General features: G+C 42.0%; 1 protein-coding gene across 1 annotated transcript in view; it reads left to right on the forward strand.

The window, feature by feature from the left end:
- Positions 1–10994: 10994 nt before the first annotated feature.
- frem2a (FRAS1 related extracellular matrix 2a) overlaps positions 10995–17291 on the forward strand; it is a 54013-nt gene continuing 47716 nt past the window's right edge. Inside the window, exons 1-2 of the mRNA XM_070917238.1 lie at positions 10995–11251; positions 11290–16303. Coding sequence (XP_070773339.1) covers positions 11305–16303 — 4999 coding nt within the window. The 5' untranslated portion in view covers positions 10995–11251; positions 11290–11304. The remainder of the gene's footprint in view (positions 11252–11289; positions 16304–17291) is intronic.

The raw sequence follows: 17291 nt of genomic DNA on the forward strand, positions 1-17291 counted from the left end.
CTCTTTTGGGCATGAAATTAAAATTTCACACTTAAACGAAACAGGTGCTGCAGTTTAATCTTTATGAGCAACGAGGCAGAAAGATGCTTCATAATCACATTTCAGGTCGAGCGCTCTGTCCTGAGCCAAGTTGAGGATGAACTGCTGCACAGATAGACCTGTGGCTCACAGTGTCGCCTGGATGAAGTCCTGACTGGGACTTTCTGCTGATCCACCACCATATCAGCAGCAGCAGCACCAATCCAGGCTTCTGCAAGTCCATCATGGCTCCCAGGAAACAAATCTTTCCAGGCGGCCTCCTCAAAGACAAATGATGAAACGCAGTCTGTTGGCTCTGCCGTGGCACAGATACCACAGGCGGATGTCACATTATGTTCTGGCTGAGAGTCCTTTAGTTGAGGTGAGACAGCGCTGAGAGAAAGTGAGGAGGGAATGTGTGTGTAGCTGTGGGTTGATTCAACATTTTGGATGACAAATGGAGGAAAAGAGATGTTTTAGTAGATGGTCAATTGGGTTGCATTTAACTGAGCGTGGGCAGGTCTGTCCTTAACCACTTTCAACACTTTGTCTACATAATCAGACACCAGTTTCTCCTCAGTGCGGCAGCGTGGGTGGTAGTATGTGTCCCCTGCTCGGCCTCCTCCCCTGCGTGAATTCAGACAGACACATTAAAAAGTACAACAGAAGCAACATACTACAGCTGTTAAGCAATACATTTTGAATTGCTCCTCTGTTATTGCAGTGTAAACCACGAGGCCACCTGTTGAAACGCTTGCTCGATTTGTAGCTTTATTCAAATTGATTGATCCTCAATATTAGTTTCAATGGGACTTACAATGGTATTAAAGAAAGTAATAAGATAAGAGAGATAATCCATTATTAATCCCTCAGCGGAGAAATTTGCAATATATGTTTGTGGTTTATTAATGACACATAAGGAAAGTTACAACACATTTGCTAATCCACTGTTAGTGTAGGACTTTAAATTAGAAGATTTAAATACTATATAAAAAAAAGAGCATGTTTGATTGATGGATTGATTTCTATTAAAATCAAACTCGGTTCACACACTCTAGCTCATGATCTGAGTTAGGGAGGTTTCCAGCAATGTTTTTCAGTCTCTTAGTTTGAAGATGGCAGACATGCAGAGAAACAGGAAACAGGGTGCCGGCACAGATCAGAATTGACTGATTGCAGTGGTTGTACATGAAGTGTGAGGAAGAGATAGAGGAATCAAGGTCCACTTGCTGTAAAATGGGTTTTCTCATGGACTCCTCCGTCTTCTTTTCCCCAATCCTTTGTGCACCCACTGCTTTATAAATGACATGTTGAACGCGCTCCTTGGCCTCCCATTAAAGGCAGCCAATCTAAAATGAGATCTGGTGGTGCTCCACAGACACAGCCACAGGTCAGTGAGCCAGATGAAGGAATGCAAACAGCTCCCCTCTGACAGCCCAACCTGCTCATTTTCACTTCATTCTCACACATCTGTCACTCAAACACGTGCAGCACATGTGTATGCGCAGGTATGTGTGTGTGTGCAAACTGTGTCCCAAATGAGCTGGAACTTGCCAGGTGTGATACCACAGCCAGGTGGAAAATTGATACGTGTACAAAAATTTCAGTCATTTGAGGCTTCGCATTAACATTATTTAATTATATGAATGACCTAATTCTGCCCCCTTCTGTCATAAAATTAGTATGGCAGCTGGAGGAGCCGAGTTCATGTTCTTGTATCTCTTCCTCTGCAGAACGTCAACTGATTAATCTTGATGGAGCTACAGATATTTAGGCACACAGCACATTTAGACATGCTGCAATTTTCCCTAATTCAGCAGTTAGGGGGAAACACTCCACATATCTCTGCCAAGAGAAAAGATTTGTCTTTATAGTAGATCTTAGCATCTGATGTCCCTCAGGCTATAATGTGGCTTTAAAGCAGGGTTGCACTATCTCTTCGTTTTAAAATATTAGAATACACCCAAACCCAGGAAAAAATACTGTTCTCAAACGCAAATTAATTTCTCACTGATGTGAATTTTGATATCCAATCAATTTGTTTTCAAGAATAGTAAGTAAAGTAGTGGAATAAAAAGCCCACACACATGCCCTTCAGATGCAAAATTATCCATTTACTTCATATCCAAAAGGTGACTCATCACCCTACTGATTAATGAGCTCATGGACAATACCTTCTGCCTCTTACCACCCCTTTCCTTCCTGGCCATTGCTCTGTGTGATAGTCTATTCAAGTCTCTAGAATTACATATAAGCTGAATGTCACCTTTTAGACATGAAATGAATCGATCCTTTTTGCGTCTGAAGAGCATCTACTAGTTTCTTTGTGTGTGTGTGTGATGGGACTGTTCACCTTGGCTGCAAGCACCTGATATTCTTCTTGGTAAGCCTGGATTCAAAAGCATAAATCATAACAGAAACTGTCATGCTGTCACACTGTCACTCTCCTGTAGTCTACTGTTTCAGTTGTGTACCATGATACAGGCCTATGTAACTGAATTTATGGACTTATTTAGCAATAAGCAGCATTAACATGTTGTATGACAATGTTGTAGCTAAGTTTTGCTAACTGTTACTGTATCCTTCATATTAGAGATGAAGGCATATGATCCACTACAACAGCTGAGATTACATTCAAATAAAGTGCTAATTTATTAGATGAACCGTAGGTTACATCCAATGCCAAAATGCACTGTGATTATACAGCATCTGTACTATTTTTCAACTGCAAAAGAGAAGTTTTAAAAGCATTTGAAAGTCGCCTCACTAAACATTTTTTCTCCTTTGAGTTAAGTGGTCTCCTAAATCTGGTGAGGCAGTCCTAGAGCTAATCTTTTATAATCCCCTCTTTCATTGTATCGCTTCTCTCTCTGCACCAACTTTCTGCACCAATGTGTTTAAAGGGCTTGTGGGAGTATTAATAAACCGCTTGGAGAGTATATTTTAAGGACACAACAGCCATAGGCTCTTTTACTTGTTTGTGTGATATCCATGAAGCTTGGTCAAAACAGAAAGAGCAAAGTCTTCAACAGCAGCTCATTTTGTCTCAGTGATAGCATGCTGTGTGTGTGTGTGTGTGTGTGTGTGTGTGTGTGTGTGTGTGTGTGTGTGTGTGTGTGTGTACCCACAGTGCATGGATATACTGGAGAGCTTCACAACTGCTTTCTATCTCTGTCTTGTTTTGTTGCTTTTAGCCACGCTAGCATGCGTGGCCCTATGAATGGCAATCACAGTCTGTCAGTCTGCCACAGTCTGGTTGAGACTGAAGTATCTTGTGGATGGATTGGACATTCTCCCCAGACTAAGAATCCTACTGACAACCATGAGGTTCACATTTTTTTTAGTGAAATGTCTTGACAGCTATTTATTGGATTGCAATGAATCTAAATGACTTTGGTGACCCCCTGACTTTCCCTCTCGCGCCACCAGCAGGTTGACATTTGTTATTATATTGAAACATCTCAACAAATTTTGGATGTATTGCCATGAAATTTGGTACACATTCATGCTTCCCTCACTACTTTTCATCTAGCACCACCATCAGGTCAAAATTGGTTGTTTATGACCAAACGTCTGCAAAACTAATGACATTGCCATCAGCTTCAGCTGTACTTTGTATTTAGTGCTAATCAGTAAATGTTAGGATGCTAACACCCTAAACTAAGATTGTGAACATTATACCTGCTAAACATCGGCATGTTACTAATTACCATTGTTAGCATATTAGCATGCTAGTACTGCTGTCCCTCTGTACAGCCTGACAGATGCATGACTCTAGATTAGTCTTGTATGTTGAGGCCTACGTCCAACAGGAATGTTCACTTAGAAATTATGAGTGATTATCATAATAGTCATAGGACAAACTCATTACAGTATGTTAAACACTAGATACTGCCACTACTGTACTACTACTGCTACTACTATTACCACTACGAATACTAATAATGGTAATAATAATAGCTAGATATGACTTCAAAATGCTTCTACTCAGCATATATCATTATGAGGCCTCGACACATTTTTGGTCCACCAAGAGTCACAAAATCAGATCTGCTATCTTCTGTAACCTACAGCTAAGTATTTTAGGACTGGCACAGCCTCAAACAAGCAACATCAACATTAAAATCAGGCGGTGGGAACTTATCCAAGGACTGAATATGTGTTCCTCCAGTGGGCTCCATGGTGTCTTTCCCAAAGTATTACTAGAAAATTAACTTTATATTAACATGATATATCATTCTCTTAAAACTTTGTTCATTGCTAACATTTATCAATGAACATGACCGGGTCAGTTAAAGTGGCATCTGTGGTTCTGGAAGGAGCTGAGAAAAAAAAACCTAATGGTGTCATCAGGGTTATCTTGGCTTGGGCTTGAGAGCTAAATTTTTAACAGAAAGTCTACATTACAAATTGGAGGTGTGGGGTTTAAAAGAAATGGGTATTCTAGGAGGCAGGGAGGGTCTATTGAAAGAAATTATTGAGGTACATTAATTGTAGGATTTAGCATAGCTTGACCCATAAAGAGACTATAAAAGTCAGGATATCTCAACCTCTGCTGCTTCGATTTTCACCATCATCTTTTTCATTTTAATTAAAAACAATTTTTTCCTCTTGTGAGTCCCCCAACTTTATGGAAGGGCAGTAGCAAATGGCTTCAAAGTTTTGCCTTTTTTCCCTGTTAACTGTTAGTTAGTTACCTTTCTGTAGGTTGGGTAGGGCTGGTCATCTTGTGCTTTTTGTTTTGTGTAATTAGATCTAGACAGGCTAGACAGGCTTGAGTTGTCAACATCAAATTAAAACGCCTTTAATTTAACAGAACACCTTTTAAGCAGTATTGTTTAATGCACACATCTCATTTTATTGATTATATCTTTCTGATGTTTCTGATTTTTTTAGGAAGCCCTTCCTTTATTTTCTTTTCACACTGCAATTTCATCCCAGTGCATGTATACTACCTCAAGTGGTACAACTTTCCCACATGTGAGTCCATTTATCACACAGCTACAGTGAACTCTAATGTGACTGCTGATAAGATAAAAACACTTAAGTTATTGCCCTGAGCAGTCTCCCTTCAGAGATCTCAATGGTGCACTGAATGAAATGTCTGTGTGCAGTGTGTGTGCAGTGTGTGTGCAGTGTGTGTACAGCTGGTGTTAGTGGACAAGGAACAGCTCATTTGAACAGAGGAAAGAACAGAGCCGGAGTAAAGGGAAAGGGTGTCATACAGAAGGCTGTTAACCTTCAAACCAGCTGCACTCTCTGTTCTGAGTTCAGCTGTGACGGCTGAAACTTTATTTGGCGCTGAGACTCTCTCTCTGTCTGTCTTTTCTTTTACGCCTGCCTTTATCAGTGCTGCTTTCTCACAGTTTCAGCGTAGGAGTTATCTCTGCAGGGTGGACAAAATGCAGAGAACAGATAGATGCCTGTAATGTCAAGTGTCAGTATGAAAATCCTCACTGAGATTAGCTTTCAGGTTGAACATAGATATTTTTGTGTGTATTGTCTGAGGTCTTTGATGTCCTTCTACAGTATATCTTTCTTAATACCTTACATGCAGAAAATGTGGCAACCCTCTGATTGTGTTTACAACTCTCAGCCATGAGCCAGCAAAAACTTTAACAGCCATGATCAGTGGAAATAAATCACTGTAACACAACACTGGCACGCCTGATAGGCCCCAAAATTGGCAAAGACAATTTTCAATTCCAATGCTGAACCCATTGTTGCATGACTCTTATTCAGCTGCCAATGCAACTTTATATATGTCAACACCTGATAACCTTAAGCACTCATGAGCTGATTCCTGGAATGCTGCTGCTGCTCTTCACCACCAGAGAGCAGTAGCCTATTAAAAGATAATAGCACCATTTCTTTCCCTGATCATTTAGATGGAAATCATGCCTTCATTTAAATGATTGATCTGCCTTATTCAAATTCAGAGGAATGGAGGTGTTTCTTGTCTTTTTCTCACACTACTGAAATCTTTTGGTTAAACTGTGAGACGGAAAATAATCTGCAAGATACTCTGATTGGGTTCATGCAGCCTTAGTTGCATCTAACATGTAAGAAGAAAGTATGTTTCTAGTTGTTCCTCAAGAATATTAAATCTCAGGAATATAAACAGCATCACTTGTTTTTCTCTGTGGGCCTTCTATTCTCATCTGTACTTACGCTTAGGTAAAAATAGAAAACAATTAGAGTGGAAGTCTTGAAAATATGCAAAGAAGCACAGAATGTTTCATTGGTTTGAAAAGTCTTCATGCCTCTTCTCTTCTCTTCGTGTCTGTAGTCCTTATTACAAAGAAAATGCTGTAAAAGCACTGTAACAAATGTTCACCTCCAACAAGCCACAAGAGCTGACAAGAACCGCAGCAAATTGACACTGCCTGCGGGGCTGAGGGCTGAGTGCTTTGTCTGATGTGTGATGGAGTGTGGCAGGCTTGTCCCTTATTAGACTCATCACCTCTGTGAAATCACATGAAATAGAGAGAATACGCTCTGCAAGGGGGCATGTCACAAATGCAACCAGCCGGAAAAAGTTTCTCACACGAGCTGTAAACAAGTCATTAATGCCTAACAGTTCACTATAGAGGCTCTCCTGAATTTAAGGTTAGTCCTACCAGTGAATGTCAACCTGCAGGGAAACACATGATTTCGCCAAAGTATAGTAGCTGGTAGTTCTGAAGGTAATGCATGCACACTAGAGTGTTTTTCAAAAGCCAGAAGGGGGCAAAGTGGTTCACTGAAAGTCTGTCTTTTCTCACAGTTTTCAGGGCAATTAATATAGTAACAGATTCCCAGATGCAACAGATATTTACCCAATTCTCCTCTAATTCATAATAATAACCTTGTTCCTCTAACTGAAAGGCAAAAGTCAACAGGATCATTGTCATCTGTAATGTAAATGAGTGTGTGAGACGCAGGAACAAACTGGCAGTTTCACCAGACAGTAAACGTTTACCAGAATGACACTTTGTGTAAACTCACACGGTCATTGTATTGATGATTACAGAGCAGCGGCGGCGCTGAGATGCCTGTTTGGATAAAACAGTTCCTGGTGTGTCTTCTGAATGCCTACTTCTTCACGACTGTAATGTGGGAACAAAGACGGACCAGATGTGAATCTCTACGGTTTGTATGTCCAAGGGTGAGTGTGTGTGTGTGTAATGGGGGGGTGGTCCCAGTACACATTCAGCTGACCCAGAAAAAAAAGGTAATTGCAGGTTGGTTCCTCAGTGAGGTAAAAGCAGTGGTTTTGCATGTCGAGCTGTTGCTTTCATGTGTGGGCTTCCTCATGAAGCAACAGGTTCTGCGCCGTTATGGAGATAATGGTGCCAGGACAGAGAGTGACAGAAGGAATTCTCCTTTCATTGATGTTGAGTGTTGAAAGCATGAAAATAACAGCTGTGTGATGTATATGCAGTAGAAAGTATTCAGATGCTTTACTTTCAGTGTGAGTAAAAAGTTCAGATTTATTAGTAAAAAGTACTTTACTATCAAAAATAAATTACACTGAATGAGTCATGTTACTTTACTGGATTATTATTCATGATGCATCAATATGTAAGAATTTTAATGTTGTAGCAGGTCAAGTAGAAGCTAATTCTAACTACTTTATATACTGTTGAGTAGTACGCATCATATTTTAGACGGATCACTGGTGTGCAGTAATTATAGCTGTTAAAATATTGTTACACTTATTATTTCCATCTGAAATGTATTGAAATAGAATTATAAAGTAGCAGAAAATGACAACACTCAAGTACAAGTAACCCAAAAGTTTTATTTCCACCACTGTGTGTATGCATAGGAAATTCTTTCCTGTGCCTTAAATGTATTCACTGATTGAATACATTTACGTAACATACATTAGTCATTGGGGTTATGGGCCATTTATTAAAAAAAAAAAAAAAGTTTGACCAGGAGTGATGTTCTCCTACGGCGATACAACCAGCTCATAGAGCTTCTCTTTGGGCAATGAACTGATCATGTGCATGGACTCAAACCCTGCTGGACATCTTGCAAAGGCTTATTGTAAAGAGACAAAAAAACAGACAGAAAAACAGAAAAACATCCTGCATACTTCCACTGTCACACTCAGCTTTGTCACAGCATCACAGATTAAAACTCCTGATTCTAGTGGGACAAAGGTGTGTGGGAGGTGAGTGTCTACAAACAAACAGCATTTTCTCAGTGCAGTACAGTCACATTTTAGGGGGCTTAGTCGTTTTTGTGAGAATCTCTACTGTTTTGTTAACAGTTATTTTGGGGCTTTTTGATGGCTTTTTTAATGGTTACTCCGCCTGGTAACCAGGAAACAACATTTGACCAAACATGACAAAACATACATACATTCACTGGCCAAACAACAATAATCTTAAACCATTTTCATATTGACTGTAAGAACAAATATGTAATACTGATTTAGACTAATCTGCTCTGGTGTGCTCCTGCTGCTGAATAACAATGTGTGCTACATTGGTGAATATTCATTTGGCTTTTAATGATGAATGTGAGTCCAGCTCATCACAAAATGTCTGTTCAAATAAATTAGCTTTTATGATGAGTAGGGAATGTTTTTGTCAGTTGCATGCCAAGATGTTATGCAAATGCAACAGTCTGATGGGTAGCCTACCTAACCCTCATACCGTCTCATTACCTGACAGTTTTGAATCTTTCACATTCCCGTATAGGCTCAAACCCCAGAATCTCCATGTGTGGCCTTATCACAGTGGAGCAGCTGCTGTGCAGAAGGATCCCCCTATCCTGTACTGTATGAATATGTCATAAATCTGAGGCTGGACTTTTCCAAAAGTTTCAGTGTGCTTGGTAGGTGATAGAGATGGGCTGCAGGGATGAGCCATAGTTTCAGGACTAATTAGTCAGATGGGAACAGAACACATGTTTGTGAAATCCAGAGAGTCAAAATAATGGGAATTCACTTGTAAACAGGTGCTCATCATGCTCATCATATGATCGCTTTTATATGTTTTCCTATGGAAAATAATATTGTGGGAAACAAACATTGTAGCTTAAAGTTCCAGGTGAAAATCTTCACTAGTCTGTAATTTTGTTTGCTTAATAATGATCTTTACATCCCTCCTGTGTTCCTCATCACTCCCTCTGTCTCTCATCAGACTCTAGTATTCAGTATAATCTGTCTACATGTACTCACTTCTGGCAGTGCGGATCTAACACGCATGTATCTGAATGGTGTTTCTCATGTAAAGTCACAAGAAGAATGTTCTAGCACATATAAAGAGCTTGACAGCTGGAAAAGATGGGGGGTGCCATGTACTTTGAAATAACAAGGCACTAGAAACCCTCTAATCACCTGGTATTTTAAACGTGGGTGGTGGTGAGTCAAGAACAAAATGTAGTCACAAGAAGTACCTCTAAGGTTCTGGTTTATGAATGAAAAGGCAAAAAAGACTCAAGGCTGTCAGGCTTGTACGAATAATGTGGAACATAATGGCATTAGTATGAGCTGTTATGTATTCACAGTGCTGATGTTTCTCTGTAATTGTACACATTTCTGCACAAACTTCCAACTGACTTCTATTTGATTAATGGCAGCCATGATTTTTATTTGACTGCAACACGTACCAAAGCCACTGCAATGTGGGTTTATTCTCTCATGAGCCAACTTGCTGCACAAATTTCTCCCTAGGACCACTAAGGTCTAGCAGGATAGATTTTAAGTCTTAAGAAACAATTTGCAGCATTGTTTTTCATTCATGGCTGCCAAATGTGTATTTCACATCCCATCACTGCTGCTTATGGCAGTATTTTGGATTTTTTGCATAATAGTTTACTGATCTAGACTGACAAGGACAGGGTCATTCTTTCTCCAGCCTACCAGACCATGGAAGGTTTGTAGAGTGCCTTTTTCTTGCTTGAGGGAAGGTCAATGTGTTTCAGAGGCCCACATTCAACTTCTTATTTACAACTAAATAAACAGCAAAATTAATAAATTGATGAATGCATACATGAATAAGAACTACACAACCCTGACTTTCATTTCTCTCAACTTATTTACACTTGGACTTTCTGCAGGAAGTGTGGAGTTAAAGCAAATAAGGAGAACAATAGGATTAATAAGCAAACAACAAGCAGACTGATGACAGTGTCCCTTTATTTAGGGAAAAAAGCCCATCAGTATCACATCTCATCCATATTTTAGCCGTACGCTGAATATAATTGATTTTACCCATTTTGTTCTTTTTTTTTTGTTCTTATGGTCATTTCAAAATAATCATGAAACTCCCTGAAACCAAATGTTACTGTTTTCTGTCAAGTTTTCTGTAAAATTAGGTTATTTTAGGCTTCCCGGATTTTTGTTGGACTTAAAATTGTCAAGTGGTCAAGGACCATGATGTGCAAAATCACTTGTAGTCACTGGATATGTATAAATGAGCTTTTGGAATTATTTGGAGAGAGTGAGAGGGAGACAGATGACATGCAACAATGAGCAGCAGTATGTGTCTTAGATGCCCCAACAGGATGCCCCTGAGCTTTGTTTTCTGAAGGTGTAAAAATGAATTGTTATAATAATTATGAATGAATGTTGGGACAGACATGCCTGCTAGTGCATAAATTATCTGTATTAATGTGAAAGATACAATTTAATTTGTTAAAAATGATCAGTTATGAGATTTTGTTTTTGCATTATTAGAATTATTAATTCATTTTTCAACCCTTCTTTCAGACATGGCATGGGAAATATTGACAATCTTTGCAGCCCTCTGGGTTACAATTTTGCCATTTCTCCCAATTTCATCAGTGTGTCTGTGTGTCCACAAATGACATGATTATAAGATGTGTTTTATGTACTCATGTGCAATACTTTGATAGGCTATTATTCTCCAGGGCAATATCCTCTTTAAATCCCTTATTACATCTTGCAAAGAATAGTCCTGACACGAGTAATTACACTAAATGTAATGAATCACATTTGTGTAATTCAGCTCATCTTCTAGGCCCCGCCCCCCCTGTGAATGTCAGCTGCACTGCCCATTGGCGGCAAGGCTGAGGTAACAAACCCTTAAAACCCTCCAATATGAGCAGAGAGGGGCGGTAGCACTTTTACGCAGGCTCTCAAGTGTCTGAAGTTAAAACTCCTGCGCGCTATTCTCTCCGAGTATGTCGAGGGTCCGGACGGATAGACGCATGGGAGTCACCGTGTAGGCATCCAGCTGACTCCCCACATTTTGGGGATTTTTTGCCTTATCGAGTAAAAAAAGAGCGGAGCATTTTTCAACACCACCTCAGAGTGACTGTTTTCGGATGGTTTGGATCACATCCGTCGCCAAAATGTTCTACAGACTTCTCGTGTGTTTTGCAGTAACAGGTTTTGTTTTCGCGCAGCCTGACAGCTCTGGATTATTTTACGCACTGAGATCTGAACTGTCAGAAGATGCGATCTTGGTGGCCAACAACGGAATACGTGTGCCTTTCGGGAGATCTGTCTTCATCGATCCCATCAATGATTTGGTGATCCAGACGCAGCCGGGAGACCGGTGCAGCATCACCGTCCTGGACAATGATCCGCTCTCACAGAGACCGGGGCACCTCTCTCCCAAAAAGTTTCCGTGTGATTTCGGTCCCAATGATGTGACATACTCCCACTACGGGTCGAGAAGTCCGACGAAAGACAGAGTGAGGCTGCAGCTCAGGTATGACGCGCAAACCGAAACCGTTATTATCCCGTTTATGATGGAGGTTGAAGTAGTTTTTACGCAGCTAGAGTTACTCACCAAAAACATGCCTCTCACTGTTGATAACCTCAAAGGGACCAGTAACCCTATTGATAAGAAGATTTTAGAGTTTACTTATGACAGAGACTCTCATAGATGCGAGGTGGCATCACTCTCTAGCGGCAGCGCACTGCCTAGATACGGAAGACTCGTTGATGGGGGTAAACTTTCCAAAATGATGGACTGTGATGAATTCACACAAGCAGACATCCGCTATGAGCACACGTTTGAGCGCAAGTCTCCCAACAGGGACTATGTTCCCATGGTTGTGGAGCTGCATGATAAGGAAGGCAACCTAGTGAAACAGGAGTATTTCCACCTTATGATTCGCATCAAACAGGGAGAAGAAAACACTCCCCCCAAACCCAGCTTTGTGTCCATGATGATGATGGAGATCAGCCAGTTTGTCATGACAGCCCTCACCCCTGATATGCTTGCTGCTGAAGATGCAGAATCAGACCCAGATGAGCTTATTTTCAACATCACCTCTCCCTTATCTTATGAGGAGGGCTACATAGTCAGCACTGATGACAGAAACCTCCCCATTACATCTTTCTACCAGAGAGACCTGCATGACCTGAAAATAGCTTACAAGCCCCCCTCCCTGGACTCAGACACTGAGAGGATTTTCCAGCTTGAGTTTCAGGTGGTAGACACAGACGGGGCCGTCTCAGACCCCTTCGCTTTCATGATAGTTGTGAAGCCGATGAACTCTCTGGCCCCTGTCGTGACACGTAACACGGGTCAGCTGCTGTACGAGGGGCAGTCTCGACCTCTCTTCAGTGCCCACAACTTGGAGATCAGCGATGAAGACAACCTGGACACCGTCACCATCACAGTGGTGGATGGGCTGCGCCACGGGGACCTTGTGGTGCTGGGCTCTCAAAAGAAATTCTTTACACCCGCCGACCTTACAACAGGGGTTGTTGTGTACCAGCATGATGGGAGCGACACATACAGCGACAACATTGTCTTCAAGATGTCGGATGGAAAAAACGAAGTAGAATTCCTATTTCCTGTTACAATTGTTCCCACGGATGACGAGCCACCAATTGTAAATGCCAACACCGGCCTGGTGCTGTTCAAAAACCAGATGATGCCTATATCTCCCCTCATGCTCAGCGCTGCCGATATTGACTCTGAGGATTCAACTATTAAATTCACCATTGTCCCCCCCTTTTCTACCATTGGCACAGTGTTCCTAAGGCAGTCAGATGCCCCGGAGGACCCCTCCTCTTGGAAGTTCAACGCTGACGATGAAGTGTATGAGAAGGAGGTGACAGAGTGGCTTCAGAAAGATATCACAGACGGGAAGTTGTTTTACAAGCACACAGGCCCTCACAACACAGACACCATCATGGATCAGTTTGTGTTCACAGTTCAGGATGACAACGACCCCCCTAATGAGTCAGGAGAGAGTGCATTTATAATTCGTGTTTTACCCGTAGACGACGTACCCCCTGAACTGTTCCCTGGCACCACCCTGCAGATGACTGTTCAGGAGTACAAGCTCACACACTTTAGCAAAGAAGTTTTGCGCTACACGGATTTGGACTCTGAGGACCGTGACCTCAAATACGCAGTTATTCAGCCCCCAATAGATACAGATGAAAATAACCCAGTTGTGTTTGGTTCTTTGGTTCTGACAGACAGCCCCTACACAGAAGTCACTGAATTCACACAAGCTCAAATTAACCATCATAAGATCTCGTACGGCCCCCCGGATGTTGAGCTTGGAATCACAGCCCACGTCGTGCAGTTTCGTTACACTGTTGAAGACACGGCTGGGAACAGTGTAGAAGGGGCTTTCACTATCTACCTTCAGCCCGTCAACAACAAACCCCCCCAGATTACAAACACTGGCTTCACTCTGTTTGAACGCGGTATGCACATCATCAGTATTGCTGAGCTAGATGCCACAGACCTCGACACAGACAGTAAACAGATTACATTTACTTTAAGCCAGCCTCCTAAACATGGCCAGGTCCAGGTCGCTTTCACTGACCTAGAGAAAAAAGGGGTTTTCAGGCTTGAGGATATCTCAGAGGGGAAGATATCATACATTCATGGTGGGGAGGAGACGATGAGCGATGAATTTCAGCTGGATGTCAGTGATGAAATCCATGTCGTAACCGTAACGGTCAAAGTTAATGTAAAGCCCGTCGATGATGAAACTCCAACCGTCAGCCTGCCTGCGGGAACAATCGGCTCTCATATGGATGTGCTGGAAAATGGAGCCACAGAAATCACAACTAATGTCATTCAAGGCCACGATGATGACACAGATGACCTCCAGCTGACCTTTATTGTGGAAGATCCTCCAGTTATGGGTGAAATATTGGTTAAAGGAGTGCCTGCCACTAGGTTTACACAGGCTGATATTATTAATGGTGTGGTTGTGTACGCGCACACCGGTGGTGAGATAGGTCTCACCTCTCAGCTGGATGGCTTCAATTTGACTCTCACCGACATGTCCGATGAATGGACAGTAGGTGGCAATAAGGTCAACGGAGTGCACGTTCGAGTCACTATCCTTCCTGTTGACAGCCAGGCCCCTGAGGTCGGAGTTGGGATTCAATTCAGTGTCATTGAAGGGGAGAAATACGCCGTTGGCCCTCAGCACTTGAACGCTGATGATAATGACACTCCAACGGATGATATCCTTTGCACCATCATTGTCCAGCCCACCGTCGGCTATGTGGAAAATATATCACCTGCCCCAGGCTCAGAAAAGTCCAGGTCAGGAACAGCTATCAGTGCGTTTACCATCAGAGACATAAGGGAGGGGAATATCTACTATGTACAGAGCATTCACAAAGGGGTAGAGCCAGTGGAGGACAGGTTCACATTTAGGTGCTCTGATGGCATCAATTTTTCAGAGAACCATTTCTTCCCAATTGTCATCATCCCAGCAAATGATGAAAAGCCGGACATTTATCTGAGGGAGATAGTGGTGATGGAGGGGATGAACATCGTCATCGACACCCCGATTCTGAACGGGGACGATGCCGATATTCCACCCGAGGAGCTGATGTTCATCATTTCCAAACCTCCCAGACATGGTGCCATTTTAAACCAGCTTTCCACAGGCTCAGTTTTGGTGACTAATTTCACTTTGGAGCAGATTAGGGAGGCATCAAGTATTATTTATGAGCACGATGACTCAGAGACAACAGAGGACAGCTTTGATGTCACGCTGACTGATGGAAAGTACTCCGTGCAGAAAACAGCCATGGTTTTGATCATTGCTGTTGACGACGAGACACCCAGAATGCTCATCAACGACGGTCTGGAGGTGGAAATTGGGGAGACCAAAGAGATCAACAACAAAGTGCTCAAAGCAACAGATTTGGATTCAGATGACAGTACCCTCACATATATCATACGGTTCGGGCCCGGCCAGGGTCTCCTGCAGAGAAAAATCCCATCTGGGGCTCTGGAGAACATCACACTAGGCATGAATTTCACACAAGCTGAAATCGATGCAGGGGTTATACTTTACACACACAACGGTCAGGAGGGCATCCGTGACTTGCTCAAATTTGACGTCACAGATGGAATGAACCCACTGATTGATCGTTACTTCTACATCACTGTGGGCAGCATTGACATGGTGTTCCCTGATGTGGTCAGTAAAGGCGTGTCTCTGAGAGAAGGTGGCAGAGTGACTTTGACCACAGATCTTCTCAGCACCACTGACCTCAACAGCCCTGATGAGAACTTGGTCTTCACCGTCACAAGGGCCCCTGTCAGAGGCCACTTAGAGTGTACAGACACTCCTGGGATGCCAATTGTGTCTTTTACTCAACTCCAACTTGCCGGCAGTAAGATTTATTACATCCACACCTCAGACGATGAGGTGAAAATGGACAGTTTTGAGTTTGAAGTCACTGACGGCTACAATCCTATTTTCAGAACATTTAGAGTCTCTATAGTGGATGTTGATAATAAGAAGCCTGTTATTACTGTAAATAGTTTAGTTGTCACAGAAGGGCAGATAAAGATGATTACACCATTTGAACTCACTGCTGAGGACCAGGACACAGCTGAGAAGCTGCTGAAATTCACCGTCACACAGCTGCCTGTTCATGGTAAACTCCTTTACAACCGGTCCACGCCTGTCTCCAGCTTCACCAAACAAGACCTCAATGAAAACCTCATCAGCTACAAACACGACGGAACTGAATCATCTGAGGACTCCTTCTCCTTTACTGTCACTGATGGCACACACACTGACTTCTTTGTTTTCCCTGACACTGTGTTCGAGACTCGGCGCCCTCAAACCATGAAGATCACCATTATGGCGCTTGACAACGGTGTCCCTCAGATCGTGGTGAATAAAGGTGCCCCCACTTTGAAGGTCCTGGCCACAGGTCACCTGGGGTTCCCCATGAGCTCCAAAGTGCTAAGGGCTGAGGACAGAGACAGCAGCCCGGCCTCCCTGGTGTTCCACATCACCACCCAGCCCAAACATGGCTACATCGTTAACCTAGAACAAGGAAACAACTCCATCGACACATTTAGTCAAGGTAAGCCCTGAAAAAAAACACCCACCAGTGTTGTAACGTGTGACTTTTGCATGAATATGATAATATGTGGATGACATAATCAAGTAATGATTTTGTTAAGTACTGTTCAGTGGTTGAGTGATGGTGGGCTGCAGAAAAAAAAGGAATTTAAAATGTAATTGGCATATCTGGTAAACAAAATTACCTGAAAGGTTATTCCACTCTCTAGCATAACAACAATTATTACACATTATTATTAGAAAGCAAAATGACATTAGTGTCACTCCGACATGAAAAAATGCCTTTCCCCACAAATATCTTTAAAACAAATTAATTACTGTCCTTATTTGGCAAATGGAAGTGGTTTTAATCATCTGTTTTTTGAATGATTATATTCCCCTAAGGTGTGATGTGATACTCTAACCTCGGAGAAAAATGTTAAAGTTAAAAATCCCTGCAAATCTTTAAGTTTTGATAATTTTTTTCACACTGCCTACCAAAGATTTTAGTAATAATTATCGGTATGTGTGACAAGTGCAGGCTTGGGAATTTCAATAGTTAATTTGTGGGCCTGATTTAGATGTGCCTTGCTCATCAAATCATAATTAGCCGACCAAAGTTGGAGGCTGATGTTTCGCCTAAATGTCTTGTAGACAGTTAGAGATGAATAATTTATCATTCTGCATCTCCGGGGAAATGTTCACATCTGATGTTCTCTACAGTGGTTTGTTAAATGAAGCATGGCAGAAGTAGAGGATCATGTGAAAAGGTCAGCGCAGACCTTTTAGTGACAGGGTGGCATTTGAGTTGCAGCACATTCTGATGGTTTGACCAGGTCAGTTCAATTGGGAAACAGTTTATTGCAATTTATGCATTTTAAAAATTCATACAGAAAACTGAAACCTCTCAACAAAACACATTTCCTTACACCACCAACACACAGAGCGAGACATGCCACCTGAACTATGAATCTGTAAACATTTTTGCATGCGTGCATGTCTGTTTATTG

This window comes from Enoplosus armatus, chromosome 13 (assembly GCF_043641665.1).
Source record: "Enoplosus armatus isolate fEnoArm2 chromosome 13, fEnoArm2.hap1, whole genome shotgun sequence".
In the NCBI taxonomy this organism is placed as follows: Eukaryota; Metazoa; Chordata; class Actinopteri; order Centrarchiformes; family Enoplosidae; genus Enoplosus; species Enoplosus armatus.